This window comes from Triticum aestivum, chromosome 1B (assembly GCF_018294505.1).
Source record: "Triticum aestivum cultivar Chinese Spring chromosome 1B, IWGSC CS RefSeq v2.1, whole genome shotgun sequence".
In the NCBI taxonomy this organism is placed as follows: domain Eukaryota; kingdom Viridiplantae; phylum Streptophyta; class Magnoliopsida; order Poales; family Poaceae; genus Triticum; species Triticum aestivum.
In genome coordinates, this window is record NC_057795.1 from 370383605 (window position 1) to 370399922 (window position 16318).

The window sequence follows — 16318 nt, forward strand, 5'->3', positions numbered from 1 at the left end:
GGAGGGAGGCGGCGGCGGCGGCGAGTGAGGCGAAGGGAGGGGCGGCGGTGACCAGCGGCGGCGGCGGCGGCCGGAAGGAGGGCGGCGGCGGCGGCGGCTGGTGACGGTGGCGGGGAGGCGCGGTGGCGGCGGCGGCGCGGAGGCGCGGCGGCGGCGGCTAGGGTTAGGATCGTGATGCGATAGATACCATGTAGAAGGACAAGATATGGGCTGTGCAATTTCGATGTATTGATCGGTGCACCAGACACGTATATATAAGTACAAAAGTGGGCCACAACCTCAACTATACAAAGGAAACAGGAGGTGGCCCCTACACACAAATATACACGTACACAATATACTCAACACTAGGAACATAGACATTTATTTTCAGGTTGCAGATTCAAGGTGGCGGAGAAGATGGGATGTGGCTAGCTGTTCTGGCTAAGCTAACTCTGTTGTTAGTGTTCCATAGCGGCTACTGATTGGGAATGGTTCTGTCGCTGTAGAAATGAGAGATGACATAGAGATGAGGGTTGCGGCTACTGATTCGGTGGGATTGAGAGAAATTTTAATACTGAGAGTGAAAAGAGAATGGAGGAGATTGAGATAGCGAATTGTGCCGTTGCTTGCTTCCTGCTTATGTCATCCATGTCCATATTGTGCATATCTGTACTGGACTTTTTAATCTTTTAAATGTCATTATAGACTCCTTTACTAAATCATCTGCAGTTTATCAATTCAAGTACGGGGCTAAGGCATGAAACTGCATTTTATCAAACAACAATACAGTAATAAAATACAGATGGACCTGCAGTTTTGCATGTTTAAAATTAATGTGTATGTAAATATTAGGGACATTTTATCAAGTATGGCGGTCTGGATTCTTCGTCCACTCCCCGTCAGAGATGGTTGCGGCCCGTGCACAAGATGCTTGATGGAGGACCTTCGAACGGATCCGGATGAAAACCTGCTTTTGGCTAGAGGTCAAAGCCGGCGATGGCAACGCTATTTGCGGTGTTCCTTTCTTGAAAGCATCGCCGAGGAGAAGTTCAAGGCCACCATCTGCTAACCCTAGATCTCTAGATCAGATGACGACGGTGCTCTTGTGTCGTTTCCCTCTTGGGGGCGTCATTCTTGGAGGTGTACACGGGTTCGAGGGACCAGTGGACGGATTCTTTGGTGGAGCGGTGTGTCATCTCACTCATTGATGGTGGCGGATCTTGACGGCATGGCGCTGTGGTGACTCGGCGTCCGATGCGCGGAGATGGACTCGCGCAGGAGGGTGTCGCGGTCTGACATCATGGTGGCGTCGACGGTAGCTAGACCGTGCAAGGTAGATGCAACAGTACATCTCTGAAGATGGATTGATGGCAGGTGGCTGCAGCGGCCTTATACCCGACAGGCGTCCTGATTAAGGAGTGTGCCGGACTGGTGGGTGCCCCATACCTGACAGGCGTCCTGGATGGGACCTGAGGTCTTAGATGTTAGGTTTGGCTGCGAGGTTTGTTTGGTATTAGGCCCAGACTATCAGCATCCCTTCATCAATTGGATAGGAATAGAGACAGATGTTGCCTAGACGGTGGCTTTAGTCTTGTTGTTGTATTACTTTGTAATATCTTGTGTGAATAATTAATAAAGTCGCTGCATGCATCGTCCAGATGCAGAGGCCGGGGTCTTCCTCCTTTTCAAAAAGAATTTAGGGACATTTTCTTATGAGCACCTGCAATATTTGCACAAATTTGTTTGCTAATGATGTGCAATTCTTTAGATTTCTTTCATAGTACAGATGTCTATCACCACAAATGGCATGAGTCCATAAGTATTTATATTTTAAGAGTTCATAAGTTGGGTTGACTGTGAGACTCTAAATACATGATACATGATCTTCTACAATTTATATTACTGACCACTGAAGTGTTTTATATGTTAATATCTTAACATAAATATTTATGTGATTAAAAGTTTCAGCTTATTCCTTTGAATGACCTGAGAAATATATTTGGATCAGGGAAGCGTGAAGCACAGGCATACAGAAATAGGCTTACGGAATCCTTTAGTACTGTTTTAGCTGCTGCTCCTAACAAAGCATCATTCCTCCAAAATCTCTGCCAAGAGTTACAGTTTGATACTGAATTTGCTAGCAAGATGCATGACATACCAACTAGACACTTGTTTTTTGTATTGTATCATTAGTTTTAGAAAATAGTTCTATGTTAGCTCAAAATTTGGAGTAAATAGCATAAAGCTACTAGTTTACAGGTTAGGGTTCCAAAAAACTACCACTTTTTTAATTTTCTCAGAAAGCTACCAAACGCGCGGTCCGCTGTTTCAAAAAACCCAAACCCGCGGTGACTAGCGATTTAACCGTTTTTCTGACGTCCTGGGCCGATCCGTCAGCCCACGTGGCCACGCGCGCTCACGGCGCGGCAGTTCACGGCCGTTAGCCGACGCGGTCCGGTCGGAACGAAAGTAGGTTGTCGGGTTTCTTGTTCTCTCACTCCCCTCCTCTTCCCCTCCTCTTCCCCGCAGTGACCTAGTGGGCGATGGCGGTGGCGCAGCCAAATCTCGTCGGCGGCGAGCGATTTAGCCAAGGCGGCACTGGCGAGGAGGGCGGTGGATCCTCAGAGGTGGACAAATGGCTAGGCAGCTCGAGCTTCCCGGCGCAGCGGTCGCAGCAGCCATCACCGCCCGCGGCTCATGTGGATCCGACGAGCTCAGATCTGGAAGTCCGCGCGGCCAGGGCAGTGGCGAAGCGCATCCATGCTGATCCAGCAGGCGGCCACCATTGGGCTTCGTCCTTTGGTGGAGTGAGGTAAGCACTGCTCAATGTTTCTGGGTGCTTTAGTTCAAATTAGAAGAAAGTGCTAATGTATTTATGGGTCAATTTAATCCTACAGCTTAGATGATGCGATTTGGGACTTGAGGCTACATTTTCAAGGAATAGATAATATGGAGAAAAAGTATTCAGTGTCCTCAGATATCAGTTATCTGACCATATTAGCATTGGTTGAGTTGGAGGGCTATGGAATGGATGCATTTCTAATTTATGTAAAGGAAGATGGAAAGGGGCTGGAGGGTGTGGAGGCCCTGGATAGTGAGGAGGCATTAGAGGAAATGCTTTACTTATTTGTTGATAATAAGGTACTGAACATCAGTGTCAGAAAAGCTACTGATCCAAGCCCAGCAGATGAGGAACAGATCCCCATTGATCATGTTGGTGAACCTGTTGTTTACAGAGTTTCACAAGAAGGTGTTCTGTACCCTGCCCCTGATGATCCCTACATAAACACATAGCAAAGCAACAATTTTAACAAGGGGAAAAAGTTGTGGAAGAAGAAGATGTAGAAGAAGCAGTAGATGAAGAAGAAGAAGATGTACCAGAGGAAGAAGATGAAGTTGAAGATGACAAATCATCTTCAGATTTTGAGTTCTTTAAGGGTGATTACAGAGGGGAGAAAATTTCTTACAAAGCTTGGTGTAGGGGTGAAGATGAGACTGGCACTGATACTGCAGAGCACTTCTGTGCAGCTAACTCAGAACCTTCTGAGTTTTGGGAGGAAGAACCAGTTGTTTCTGAAGATGAACAAGTAGAGGATCCTGGCATAAGTGATCCTGGTACTGTAACTACAAATGCAGCCAAAAAGCTTAAGCCAGTTAGAAAACCTGGCCCAACTAGCAAGTCTCACAGTCAGCCTGAGCACATCAAGTTTGAAGATTATGTCCCTGAAGCTGATGAGTACTGTTTTCCAGGTGATTTTGGCATAAGTGATGAAGATGATGCACCAAGGCTGCCATCTGGAAGGAAGAGTAGGAAGAAGCAGAAGAAGGAGAGGATATGGTATGATCCATCAAGGCATGATGCACATGAGCAGTTTGCAATGCATTTGTGCTTTGAAAATGTAGTTGAGTTCAGAGAAGCACTTAGAAACTTTCATGTGAGAACTCTTAGGAATTTTGAGTATCACAGAAATGAACCAACTAGGGTTATTGCTTGGTGCTCTGAGAGAAAACATGGATGTCAGTTTTACATAGTTGCCTCCAAGATAGCTCATGAGGCAACTTTCAGTATCAAGAAGATGAACCTGGATCACACTTGTGGAGCAAGTGGAGAGAACACAAAGGTGACAGTCAATTGGGTTGCTAAGGTTTGTGAGGATACAGTCAGATCCAACCCTGGAGCTGGTGTTGACACAATTATGTCATACACAAAGAAGAAATTTGGTGTGCATGTGCCTAAAAGCTTGGCATATAGGGCAAGGAAGCAAGCAGTTGAGGTTGTGCAAGGAGATCACAAACTCTAGTATCACAGAATAAGGGACTACCTGCAGTGTGTGCTAGATACTAACCCTGGCAGTAGGTGCATAGTAACAACACATGAGGACCCACTTAACCCATCTCCTACCCCAAGGTTTCACTATATGTTTTACTGCTTGTTTGCATGCAAGGAGGGTTTTCTGAATGGATGCAGGCCATTTATAGTAAGTATTCAGAAATTTATATGTTTTTTAAACATTGATGTACTTAGGCACTCATGTTATCATGTTACCAGGTCTGGATGGTTGCTTCATCAAGCTAAGCACTGGTCAGCAGATATTGGCAGCTACAGGGAGGGATGGCAACAATAACATCTTCCCAATAGCTTTTGGTGTTGTTGATAAGGAAGAGACAGACAGTTGGACATGGTTTCTCACACAGTTGAGAACAGTCATTGGAACTGGCAATAAGTTTGGCAAATACACAATTATGTTTGACAGGCAGAAGGTATTGTTCTCAACCTAGTCTTTACATTTGCCTTTACATTTGCAATGAGTAAAATGTTATTCAGTAGATGAGTAACACTTAAGATTACCTTATATTGAACAGGGATTGTTGAATGCAATAGATGATGTATTCCCTGACTCTCCACAAAGGTTTTGTCTTAGACATATTTATGCCAATTTTTAGTCAGCTGGTTTCAGAGGAGAGGAACTTAAGAAACATTTAGATCAGGCTGCCTATTCCTTTACCAAACATGGACATGATTTAGGCATGGAGAATTTGAAAAAAGAAAGTTTAGAAGCTTGGAAGTGGTTGTCCCAGATACCAGACCATACCTGGGCTAGGTATAAAATGGACACTGTGTGCAAAATTGACCTGGTAGTAAACAACCTTAGTGAGGTTTTCAATAGAATGATATTGGATGTTAGGAACAAGCCAATCAGGACTATGTTAGAGGGCATAAGAACAAAGCTAATGATTAAGTTTCAGAAGATCAGAGAGAAGACAGAGGGATGTAGATGGAAAATCACACCTACTTATTCAGAGATTTTAGAAGAGGGTAAGAAGTGGGCTAAATATTGTGAAGCATACATGGCAGGGCCAGGGATATGGCAGGTCACAAGTAGCTCAGAAAACACATATTGTGTTAATTTGAACAATGAGACCTGTGACTGTAGGAGGTGGGACATGACAGCTATCCCATGCAGTCATGCCATTGCTGCAATGCAGAAAGTGAAGATACACCCTGAAGACTATGTTTCTGCTTTCTTCAAGAAACCCATGTATTGTGAAACATATAAGCACATAATATTCCCTGTGCCAGGTCCTGACCATTGGCCTCATACAAATGGGCATGATATTTCTCCCCCTGTTTTTAGAGAAAAGAAAGGTAAGAAATAAACTGCCAGGAGGAAAGGCCTGTTTGAGGTGCCAGCTAAAAAAGACACTTCTAGGATTGATACAGTCACATGCAGCAACTGCAAGATGCAAGGGCACAGGATCAACAATTGTGGTGTCCCATTGAAACCTAAGTTCCAAATGAGGCTGAACAAGCATCAGGTATGTCCATTGATTCCATGGTTACTTACATTGCATTGCATTGTTACATTCATTTCATTTGTAGGAAAATACTTTTAACTAATATTGTTGTGTAGGAAAATAGAACAAACTACTCTGAGGCTAGATCTTCAATGGCTGCAAGTGCACAAAGGCCACCAAGGGTACCTGCTGCCTCTACACCTGCACCAACTCCTCCTTCAGTAACAAATGAGTCAACACAGACAGCTTCTAGGTCAAGGAAGAGGGCAGCACCAGCTACATCAACAGCAGCACCACCTCTCAAGAAGAGCATGACCAATACATCTTCTGCAACAGTAGTAGCACCTGCCAAGAAGAAGAACACAACTATTCCTGTCAATGGATCAAGGTCTTCTCCAGCAAAGAACACCAGGTCATCAAGGTCTTCTCCAGCAAAGAACACCAGGTCAGCTACTGCTAATAGAGGTGGCACTGGATCTTTCATTGCTCCTAGACAGGCTACAAGTGCTGTGCATGATGGGTCAAAGAGGGTCAGGAAGCCATCTAATAGGCTGAAAGATTACTTTTATGCAAGTGGCAACTAGCTGAAGTTGTTGAACTCCAAGTGCTTGATACTGTTTGATTTGGTTTGTAATAACATTGCCTCACTAAGTACTTGATACTGCACTCTTTAATTTGGTTTGTAATATGGTACTGTATGTGGATTCTGCACTTGTTTGCAACTTCAATTCATCTGTCTCACAAATACTACTACAAATCTCACAAATACTACTACAAGTCTCATAGATTACATCCAAATCTCACAAATACTACTACAAGTGCTGCTACAAGTCTCTCTCAAATTGACTTACAGCTAGAAAGATAGATAGAAAGATAGATAGCTAGATTGACATATCAGTCATAGCGCTCAAAGAAACGGACCCACTTGGTCCTAGTTGCTGGATGAGGAGCCATGACTGCCCTCATCCTTGCCCACCTAATGATCTGGATGAATGACCTTCCCCTGCCACCAGTGAAAACCAACTCTAGTTCTTCATCATTGCACTTCTCCAGTACCTTGTTGGAGAGTCGGCGGTTGAACTCCTCTTGCTGCTCATCCTGGGCCGCCTCTAGTGCCCTCTGCCTGCGCCTCCTCCTCCTCCTCTGTGATGCTGCTACTGTCCGTACCTCCACAGCCTCCCCCTCTTCCTCTGTGACATCTCCCATGTCAGGATCCATCTGTAGGGTTTCTTTTGGGTGGCGGCTGGTGGAGTCACTGGGAAAGGGTGGGGGTGGGGAGGGGTTTATATTAAGAGATGGATGGGGGATTGGGGTTAGTAGGCCTAGGGTTGCATTTGGTCAGAGAGTAGTGGGCCACTAAGCCCAATTACCCACAGAAATAATATATGAAGGATAAAAAATAACATATAAAAGATATAAGATCAAGTTGAACACCTAATAGCATAGGAGATCCATTTCCACTATTTAATAGCATAGAAGATCCATTTCCACTACTTAATAGCATAGGAGATCCATTACAACACTTAATACCATAGGTGATCCATTACAACTTAACAACATAGGAAATAAGGTTCTTACACACTAGGTTAAACTTTACATTCCCCCAAAATGTACACCCATAATTACTTGAAATCATGTCAGGCCACATCCTTATATAAAGGCCTTTGGATGTACTTACTTCACCAACATATCACAGCAAGTTCAAGACTCAAGGATGGCCTTGATTTGCTCTAACTTCTCCTTGCTGCCATACCCTTCATTCAGCAGCTCAGCAACAACAAGCTCAAGCTTTGCCTTCTCCTTCTTAAGAACATCTTTGTCAACTTCAACATCCTTCATAGCCTTCCTAGTGTTCTTGATGATATCAGCTTGGCTCTGCAAAATGCACCTCTGCTCTTTTGCAAGTTTGAGCTTTTCCATCTGCACCTCCAACATGGCTTTCTCCTCTAGCTCCTTCTTCTTCTTCTCAAGTTCTTCCTCCTCCACTTGTTTCTTGTCCACCCTACCATCCTGCCAATCAAACATCTTGGATACATCATCAACAAGCTTGGTGTACTCAATGCAAAGCTTGTCATTTTCAGTCCTCAGCTTGGCCAACTCCCTTTCATGTTCACTCTTAAGCCTTGTCAACTCCTGCTCAAACTTCTCCTTGTCATGTACCCTTCCAAAGTTCTGCTCATGGAACATCTCCCATAGCTTGCACAAACATCTCTGAAGAACAGTTGGCCAAGGCCCATCAACCCACTCTGTAACACCACAATTCACACCATTTTCCTGCATTTGTAAATGTGAAAAGTTATTACAATGCCATTAGTAAGTTTCCAAAGTGGCAAAAATACATATGTGTCTGTCATATCAAACAAACTGCTCCATCATATCAAACATCACTGAACATCCATAGCAGAAAACTTAATTGGCATCTAACCTGGACTGGGCAGCCATAGAAACGCCTCCCTGTTACAGGCCCTTCAAAAGCAACACGCTTAATAGGCCTCAGTTGGTGCAGAATGCACTTGGGATGAGCAAGCTCAAGTTGGCCACAGAAAAGGGGCTCCATAGTGGTGTCTGGTTCCTCCTGCAACCATAATAACCAACAAAATCTAGTTTCAATCTGCACTCAATACCAGAATCAACTTGCACTGTTCATTAAATCCCCAAATCAGCATGAACCCTAACACTGTACAGAGATGAACCCTAGGTTACCTAAATCCTACAATCAAACCGCACCCTCCACTAATCAAGAACAGTATCACACACACAACAACAACACTACACTAAGCAAAATCCATGGCTGTATCCTAAGCTACTAGCACCTAACCCTAACCCTAACCCTAGGTGGCAAAGAACTTACCTTAAGTCCCATGTCCATGCTGACAGCCTCACACTCCTCCTCCGAGCTGGTTTCCTCGTCGTTCCAGGAAGGCATTGCGGCAAGGAGGTCGACGGCCACCGGCCTCGAAGACGGCGCGCGGCGGCGAGCTCGTACTGGAGCAGGGGAGTGAGAGCAGGGGAGTGAGCGAGCAACGAGAGAGTGAGCGAGTGTGTGATCCCGACCGATCGAGCGGGTATATTTACCCCACTTCCGACCGGGCCGGTCGGCTAACGGCCGTGAACTGCCGCGCCGTGAGCGCGCGTGGCCACGTGGGCTAACAGATGGGCCCAGGCCATCAGAAAAACGGTTAAATCGCTAGTCACCGCGGGTTTTGGTTTTTTGAAACAGCGGACCACGCGTTTGGTAACTTTCTGAGAAAATTAAAAAAGTGGTAGTTTTTTGGAACCCTAACCTGTAAACTAGTAGCTTTATGCTATTTACTCCAAAATTTGATCTTGATCCTACTAGGAAGATGTATACCATATTAGCTATAGTTTGAAGGTTATAATCCTTTTATACATTCCTCCAGTGTAAAAGTTATTATTTTCTGTCCAAATTTCTTCCATGAAGGGTGACCTGCCCTTGCCTATTCTAGCTGGGGCTCGGTGGTCAGCTTCCTCTACAGCTCGTTGGTTGGCTGCACTGATCCAGGTGAAAAACTTGCAATTACCTTGGCGATGCCAGCGGCAACGATGTCCTCGGACGTCGTTTTCCCCCTTGGGGGTGTAGTCACGGATTTTGTGGCAGCTCCAGACCAACGCCTCAGGCTCCGGTGAAAACCTTAGATCGAGCGATGCGTGATCGGGCGGCGGCGGTGTCCTTGACATCACATACTCCTTGGAGTCATCACTTTTGGAGTCCCTGTTGCTGTTGTAGGACCGTCTGGCTGAGGGTGGGGCTGGGGTTGTGGTGTCGTCAGCGGAGGCGTGTGAGGATGTTGGTGGTGGCGTCTTTGGTGGTGTTCCCTGGGTGTTGGCCATGCTGTTGTGTATGTTCAAGAACCTCTCATGGTGGCGGTTGTGTTGCGGTAAGCTTAGTGCTCTTGGTGTTGTTCCGGTTCATCTTTGCTCTTCGATGACGCAAGATGCCTCCCCAAACCTGCTAATCCTTCCTACTTCCCATGGCGGAGCTCCAAGTCAAGGTTTGTATTGTCGTCGTTGGTTGTGGATGCTCCTGAGTTGTGTCATGTGGTTCTGTGCCGGTGCGGGGCGTTAGGTTGCTTGCTTAGTCTTGGTATTGATCCCTCGACGACACCCCACATCTACTTGTGCCTTTTGTGGTGATGATCCTTTGGTCCGCTAGCTAGGTTGTGCCTTGTCCTGGGCATTCTTTCTTCTCCCCATCATTCGTCATTGAGGTGCATCAAAATTTTCTCATCTTTTCTAACCTTTGCTACTTGTGCAGTTTTCAGCCTGGTTTCCCTCCTAAACAGGTCAATTTGTTGAAGTTTTTGATCATGTTTCCCTTATAAACTAGACCAGCCGAAACTTAAGGGGTGACTCTTGGCTTCGACAACTTTTTGAGCAATATATTCAGGTGGGGAGGGATCCCCTCCCTTCCCGACCGTTCAAAAAAAAGAAGCTATGCATATGCCATTGCCAAGAACTTTTGTTGAAGAGATTATCTGAGATTTGCATAATGTTTTATGCATGGGCAGGTCAACATCAACACCGGCCGCGACCAGTGTCGGGGCAACGATGAACTGACAGAGAAGGCAGCTCGGATAGATTAGAGCAAGACATCGACATCGGCCACACCCAGAGTAGGAGGATGGGCCATTGGAACAGAAGGAGGAAGACGAAGGGAGGAAGAAGATGATCACAAAAATTTACCACCAAAAAAAATGCAGGCGATTGGTGCAGTGGCGGAGCTTCATGGGGGCCAACCTGGGCGGTGGCCCTCCAGCTCAAAGAATTGCATATATACCTATGTATTTGACCCATTTTTCACTAAAAATCAGCATATTGTGATTTTGTTTGCCCCTCCTAGCCAATGCCCCCCCTGATTTTAGCCCAAGCTCCGCCACTGGATTGGTGCATAGTTGCTCTCATAGTATCTGCTAAAGAAATTGATAAAGGCAATATATATATTCAAAGGACTGTCACTTAATCATAGCAATGCACGGACATTCTATTAGTAGGAGTAAATAAAGCAGAGTCCACGCCGTTCTGGACGTAGCAAAACGGCGTTAATTCATTTATTACAATCACGGGACACAAATATGCTAGCAGTCACGGTGTGTCCGCGGCACTGGAACATGGAAATCGTAGGAGTAATATGTTTACCGGCGTCCGTACGCACCCGGTTGTTGCTGATCAGCAACCAACCGTACATGCACGGGCCGGAGTTTGCGTGCACATGGATCAGCGTCGGAAGCTGCGCTGCGGGCGCGGAGTCTCGCCGTTCACGTCCCTGAGCTTCACCAGCTTGTACACGCCGGCGCCGCACACCGCGCCCAGCGTCGGCGCCACCAGGTATATCCACAGCTGCCTGTAGTTCCCCGCGGCCACCGCCGGCCCCAGCGTCCTCACCGGGTTCATCGACCCTCCCGTCGTCGGCCTGCCACGAACGCACAGTCATCATTACAGACCACGAGACATCTCTGTCCTGAGAGTTACATTCACACGCACGTTGCGTTGCGTAACTTACCCGGCCACGAGGATGTTGAGCGTCACGGCGGCTCCCACCGCGATCCCGGCGAGCTCGCCCACCTGCACGCAACGACGGCAAAGGATTTAGTCATGGTCAGACCGAACACGCGTGTGGCGATGAGGATTCAGCCATGGTCAGCTAGCGACGTACTGCGCGGGTGTCGGTGGCGACGGCGGTGACGACGAAGAGGAGGTTGAAGGTGATGATGAACTCGGTGAAGAGGGCCTGGGCGGTGGAGATGGTGACGTCGGGGACGGTGACCCCGCCGGAGAGGAACGGGTGGAAGACGCCCTTGAGCGCGAACCCGGCGGAGATGGAGCCCAGCACCTGGGCCGTCACGTAGGCCGGGACCTGGAGCCAGGGGAAGTGGCGGAACGCTGCGAAGGCGATGGTCAGGGACGGGTTCAGGTGCGCGCCCGAGATGTGGCCCGTCGACAGGATGATGGTCGTCACAGCCAGGCCCGCGCACGCCGCGTTCCCGAACGGCGAGATCACGCCGCCGTACTTCTGGTTCACGATCGGCGCCGCCGTCGCGAAGAAGATGAGGATGAACGTCCCGACGAACTCCGCGCCGAGCTGCACGATTGTGATTCATGGGTCAGTTTTGAAGGATTCGTGGGTCATGGCTCATGGCCTATGTACGTCCGACAAAGAACAAACAAAGCCCAGCCCGTATAAGATTTTTTTCCTAGCACTAGTACCATATTCTAGTTCCTATTATTTTTTCTCCGTCTGTTCGACTGTCAACTGTGAAGTTGCGTTAGAATTCAGCGGTCTTGATCATCAAACACTAAATAAAAGTTGAAATGACAAATTGATTTTGCCATCACATGGCGATACCCCGTTGGATTTTATATATGCTCCCTAGTTTTTCGTAAACCATCATTCTCCAATAATTTTACGCAGAGTTGCAGGCAGAGTCAGATCGGACATGTCACAGGTGATCGAGACGTCCAAAGGGAAGCAACCATTCTCGACGCTCACGGGTGGCGAAGGCTGAGGCGATATATTGAGTCAACTATGAGTTTTGGACATGCTTGTCCTCTTATGTCACGTCCAGGAACAGGAACCTTACCCGAAAAATAATTGTACTTCAACTCCAAGCAAAGATCACATCGTCTTATCAACGGTGTCATTGCATGGCAAATCGGCGTGTAGTGTATTTTTTTTTCCAGAAAGTTGCAAGGCATGTCAACTAAACTTGTCATCCTCCTGTTAATAAAATTGTCATTAAAAACGTTTGATTTGCCATGGTCAAATCCCGAACATTCGGGATATCATTTCCAATTTTTAGGGGTAGTAATATATTTTCATGTAGTGCATGCATGTTGATGGAAAAAAAAGTGTGTCTCAACTTACATTAGCATTTTTTAGGCTAAAACACACTTACTCTTTATTGCTCAATAATGTTCCCCCCACCATCTCAGAATCAGCCCATGTTAGGCCCATGTATGTTTGATTTGCCCCCAGCAGAGAAATAGCAAGTCCACTAAAAAAGACAGAATAATCTAAAAAAAGAAAAAAGAGTGAATGTTGTTCTAAAAAAAACTAAGAAACAGAATACAGAACAAAATTAAGTTTATTTAAACAGTATTTGGCCAGCTTAATTGCCCTCAACAGAATGCATTGTATTTTCCTGACAAACCTATACATACAAAAAAGAACTAACAAATGGAGTATGTTGGATTCACGACGTCATCAGAATTTTCCAAAACTATTCGCTACGCGCTTTTGAAAATTTTGAACCGTTATTTCAGACAAACTCGTTAGATCATCTTGGTGATATTCTAGCACACTATATTTATCTGCAACATTTTTATTGCATCCTGACACTTTAGATGAAATTTCTTGACCATTTTTTAATTATTGCAACATATTTAGTTCAAGGTTGTGCAAGGAGTTGGATGGAAACAACGGATAAGCCAAGTTCAAAGGTTTTTATAGAGCTAGCAAACTTATTGCATTGCACAGGTTGGGTACCCCTCCCGTCCCTTTTTATAAGTTTATTTTGTCATAATTCATTTTTGTGTGTGTTTGACTACATTTGCAAGGAACTGTCAATGACTGCAATAGTAAATAAATAAAATATGAATTTCCCGATGGATCTAATAATACCGACTCGATTTCGTAGGTGTTAATACTTTTTCTATAAACTTCGTAAAGAAAAAACTTTCTTAAAAAAACGCCTTATAAAAAGTAATGGAGGGAGTGTATAAATACTTTCTCCAAAGTATAATGCCACTTATCAAATTGGAACTCTCCTCTGGGTTCTTTTTACCAAAAATTGTGAAGTTAGCACAATTTTCATGACCTCAAAAGAAAAATGCTACAACCACAATATCTTATAGCAAAATATTGTGCGAAGAGTATCCCCTATAGTTTAATACTCTTAGAACAAAAATGATATAGAAGCATGTTCCCATACTTTCCTTAATAAAGGAGCATGGTGATATTAAAGGTCTAAATTTTCAATGAAGGCATAATTTCCAGCTACTCAACTTAATTTTTGAGACGTTAGAATACATTGGACTGGCTTACGTCAAATCCAATTTGTACTTTGCTATTTGTAAGTGATGCACTCATGGTATTTTAAGATCTCCGCAAATTACTTTGCCTCGAGTTCACTAGAGGAGTGGCTATCCGGGTTGTTAGGGAATATTATTACTTCAAACCTTTTTTTAACACATGATGCCTTTGGGTTTAGGGACTGAACGCTGAATGGTATGGCGTCACAGAGTTTACAAGCATATCTCTCGATTACGCGCCCGCAGTGCCAGGCCCAAATTTTGTGCACCTGATCTGCCTACGCGAGTCATGGCTGCGTAGAGCCAGACACGAACTTTTGTACTGTTGCGGTGTGTGCTGTACACTAGCACTCTAGCAGGACCCTACGTTCTGAAACTGGCTGTGTTTTGTGCTCCGTGTGTGCATGCATAACATTGTACCGTCCCGTACTACGTACTACATACGGAAAATGTCTCCGGCACAGTTTCGGAAAAGAAGATAAATCCATTTCCAGATACGGAACTCATAAAAAAAAGCACTCACAAGAACAGCAATATATGCTCATCCATGGGGTGGCCAACAGAAGAGTAAAATAAAATATTGCAGAGAGCGATACTGAGAGAGAGGCCGAATATGGCGTGGCAATGTGCACGTGCATGGCCGCGAGCGCGACGTCCGGCGTACCTTGCGGGGGAGCGAGACGTCCGGCGCGGGGATCTCCACGACGCAGGCGTTGGACGACATCCACGCATCCACCGGCAGGCACCTGCACCGCGGCATCGACTTGCGCTCGTACGACAGCGAGTCCACCCGCGCCCCCGCGAACAGCGGTGCCGGCGTCCCCGGCGTCGCCGGTGCCGACAGGTTCGGCGTCTCCGCCCCAGCCGCCGACTCCATCACACCACTCTGCTAATCAAGCGGCCAACTCTCTCTTCTCCCTCTCTTTTTTGGGGGTTTTTTCAAGACGAATGTGGTGGTGGAACGGAAATAGGAGGCTCACTAACTACATGATTTGACGGTTTTTTGCGAAGGTGGTGCTACGGCAATGGACGGATTATCTCCAGCAGGATCACAGGACCGCGACTGATGGCTACGACTAGCGATACATGATTGGAGTTTCTGTTAACCTTTTTTTTTGTTGGTTTTTTGTCTCGATGGCAAGCAAAGACGGCGGACAAATTTACATGATCTGGAGGCTTTTCTAGATTTCGTGCTAAGGACTCGGTGCGGGTGAATCCAGCCTACTAGATATGCTAGATTTTCTGCAACCTTTTGAAACTAGGAAGTGACTGATTTTTTTGTGGTTTTTGTGGTTGGATCTGGGTCGATGCTAGAGATGGCTCTACATGATTCGCAGGTTTTTTCTCAAGGTTTGGCTAAGGAAGCGGAAGGGAAATGGTGCCCAGCTCTATCTCAAGAAGAGGACCGGTCACTCTAGGGTTGGAGCAGAGGAAAAATGGAAGCGCATTCGGGTTGCAGGAACAGGAACGGGAAGTGGAAATGCAGGTGGTGTCAATGGCGGTCGAAGGCGAGGAGGAAGGAGCAGTGGAATGGGAGGGATGGAGTGGGTGTGGACGAAGCTGTCTATCTATATAGCCGAAGTAGCAGAGCACATGAGGCGACGGATCGAGGTCAATGGCTTCCTCCACTTCTCGAGGCATCTTTCTCTCCCCAACTGCTCTTCAATAATGCACGCCGACTAATCACAAGACATGGAGAGGGTTGAGATCGCGTCATCAGTAAATCCCTGAATTAAACGAGTGATGATCGTACGTACTAGCATTAGTTTTAAGACAAGCAAACAAGCAGTGAAGTGGAGCGGGCGATTCATCAGATAACTTTGAACGAGATAAAGCCAAACTGAAGAGAACATCTTCACTAAGTTTCTCGAGCCATCGTTTTTCGTCGATCAAACAATGCGGCGTGACGCCGGCATGCAAAGAGTCGCTTCAATCAACGTAGTACTGGCATTTTGCTCCGTTATTGTGCTGGCGCGACATTGATCATTGCTGCTTGTTTAATCGGATCCCCGGTCAAATGATGCTGTTGTTAAATTATTGCATGATATCACCCGGTGTTTGGAACTATGCGCGTGCAGTTTGATCGAGGAAATATTACAATATGATATCACCCAGTGTCGGCCATGCATGTAGGGGGACGCGCAATCAGGCGATCTTTCACTCTTCTGAGCCCGAAGGTTCCTAACCATATTATACATCCGTGGTCACGCAACAAAATTATTTACCCGAGCACACCGAGCCATTGTCCTTGATTTTTACTGTACTAGATGCATTGAGAACTGATGCAGTTAGCACTTAATAAGTATACACTGCTAACGGCATACTGTATACTACTCATTTTTTATATTTTAAAAAAAAAGAGGATGACCCCCGGCCTCTGCATCTAGACGATGCATGCAATCACTTTATTAATTATTTACACACTGCCTTACAAAGTCATACAACAGTAAAACTAAAGCGACCGTCTAGTCAACATCTGTCGCTACTCCTA

At 45.9% G+C, this 16318-nt stretch overlaps 1 protein-coding gene across 1 annotated transcript; it reads right to left on the minus strand.

The window, feature by feature from the left end:
* Positions 1–10718: 10718 nt before the first annotated feature.
* Positions 10719–15380, minus strand: LOC123124972 (aquaporin NIP3-1). Its single transcript, XM_044545519.1, has 4 exons — positions 14492–15380; positions 11453–11878; positions 11300–11361; positions 10719–11209 (listed from the first exon to the last, which is right to left on the minus strand). The coding sequence occupies exons 1-4, from the start codon at positions 14702–14704 to the stop codon at positions 11014–11016; spliced, it is 897 nt and encodes a 298-aa protein (XP_044401454.1). The 5' UTR covers positions 14705–15380; the 3' UTR covers positions 10719–11013.
* Positions 15381–16318: the final 938 nt, after the last annotated feature.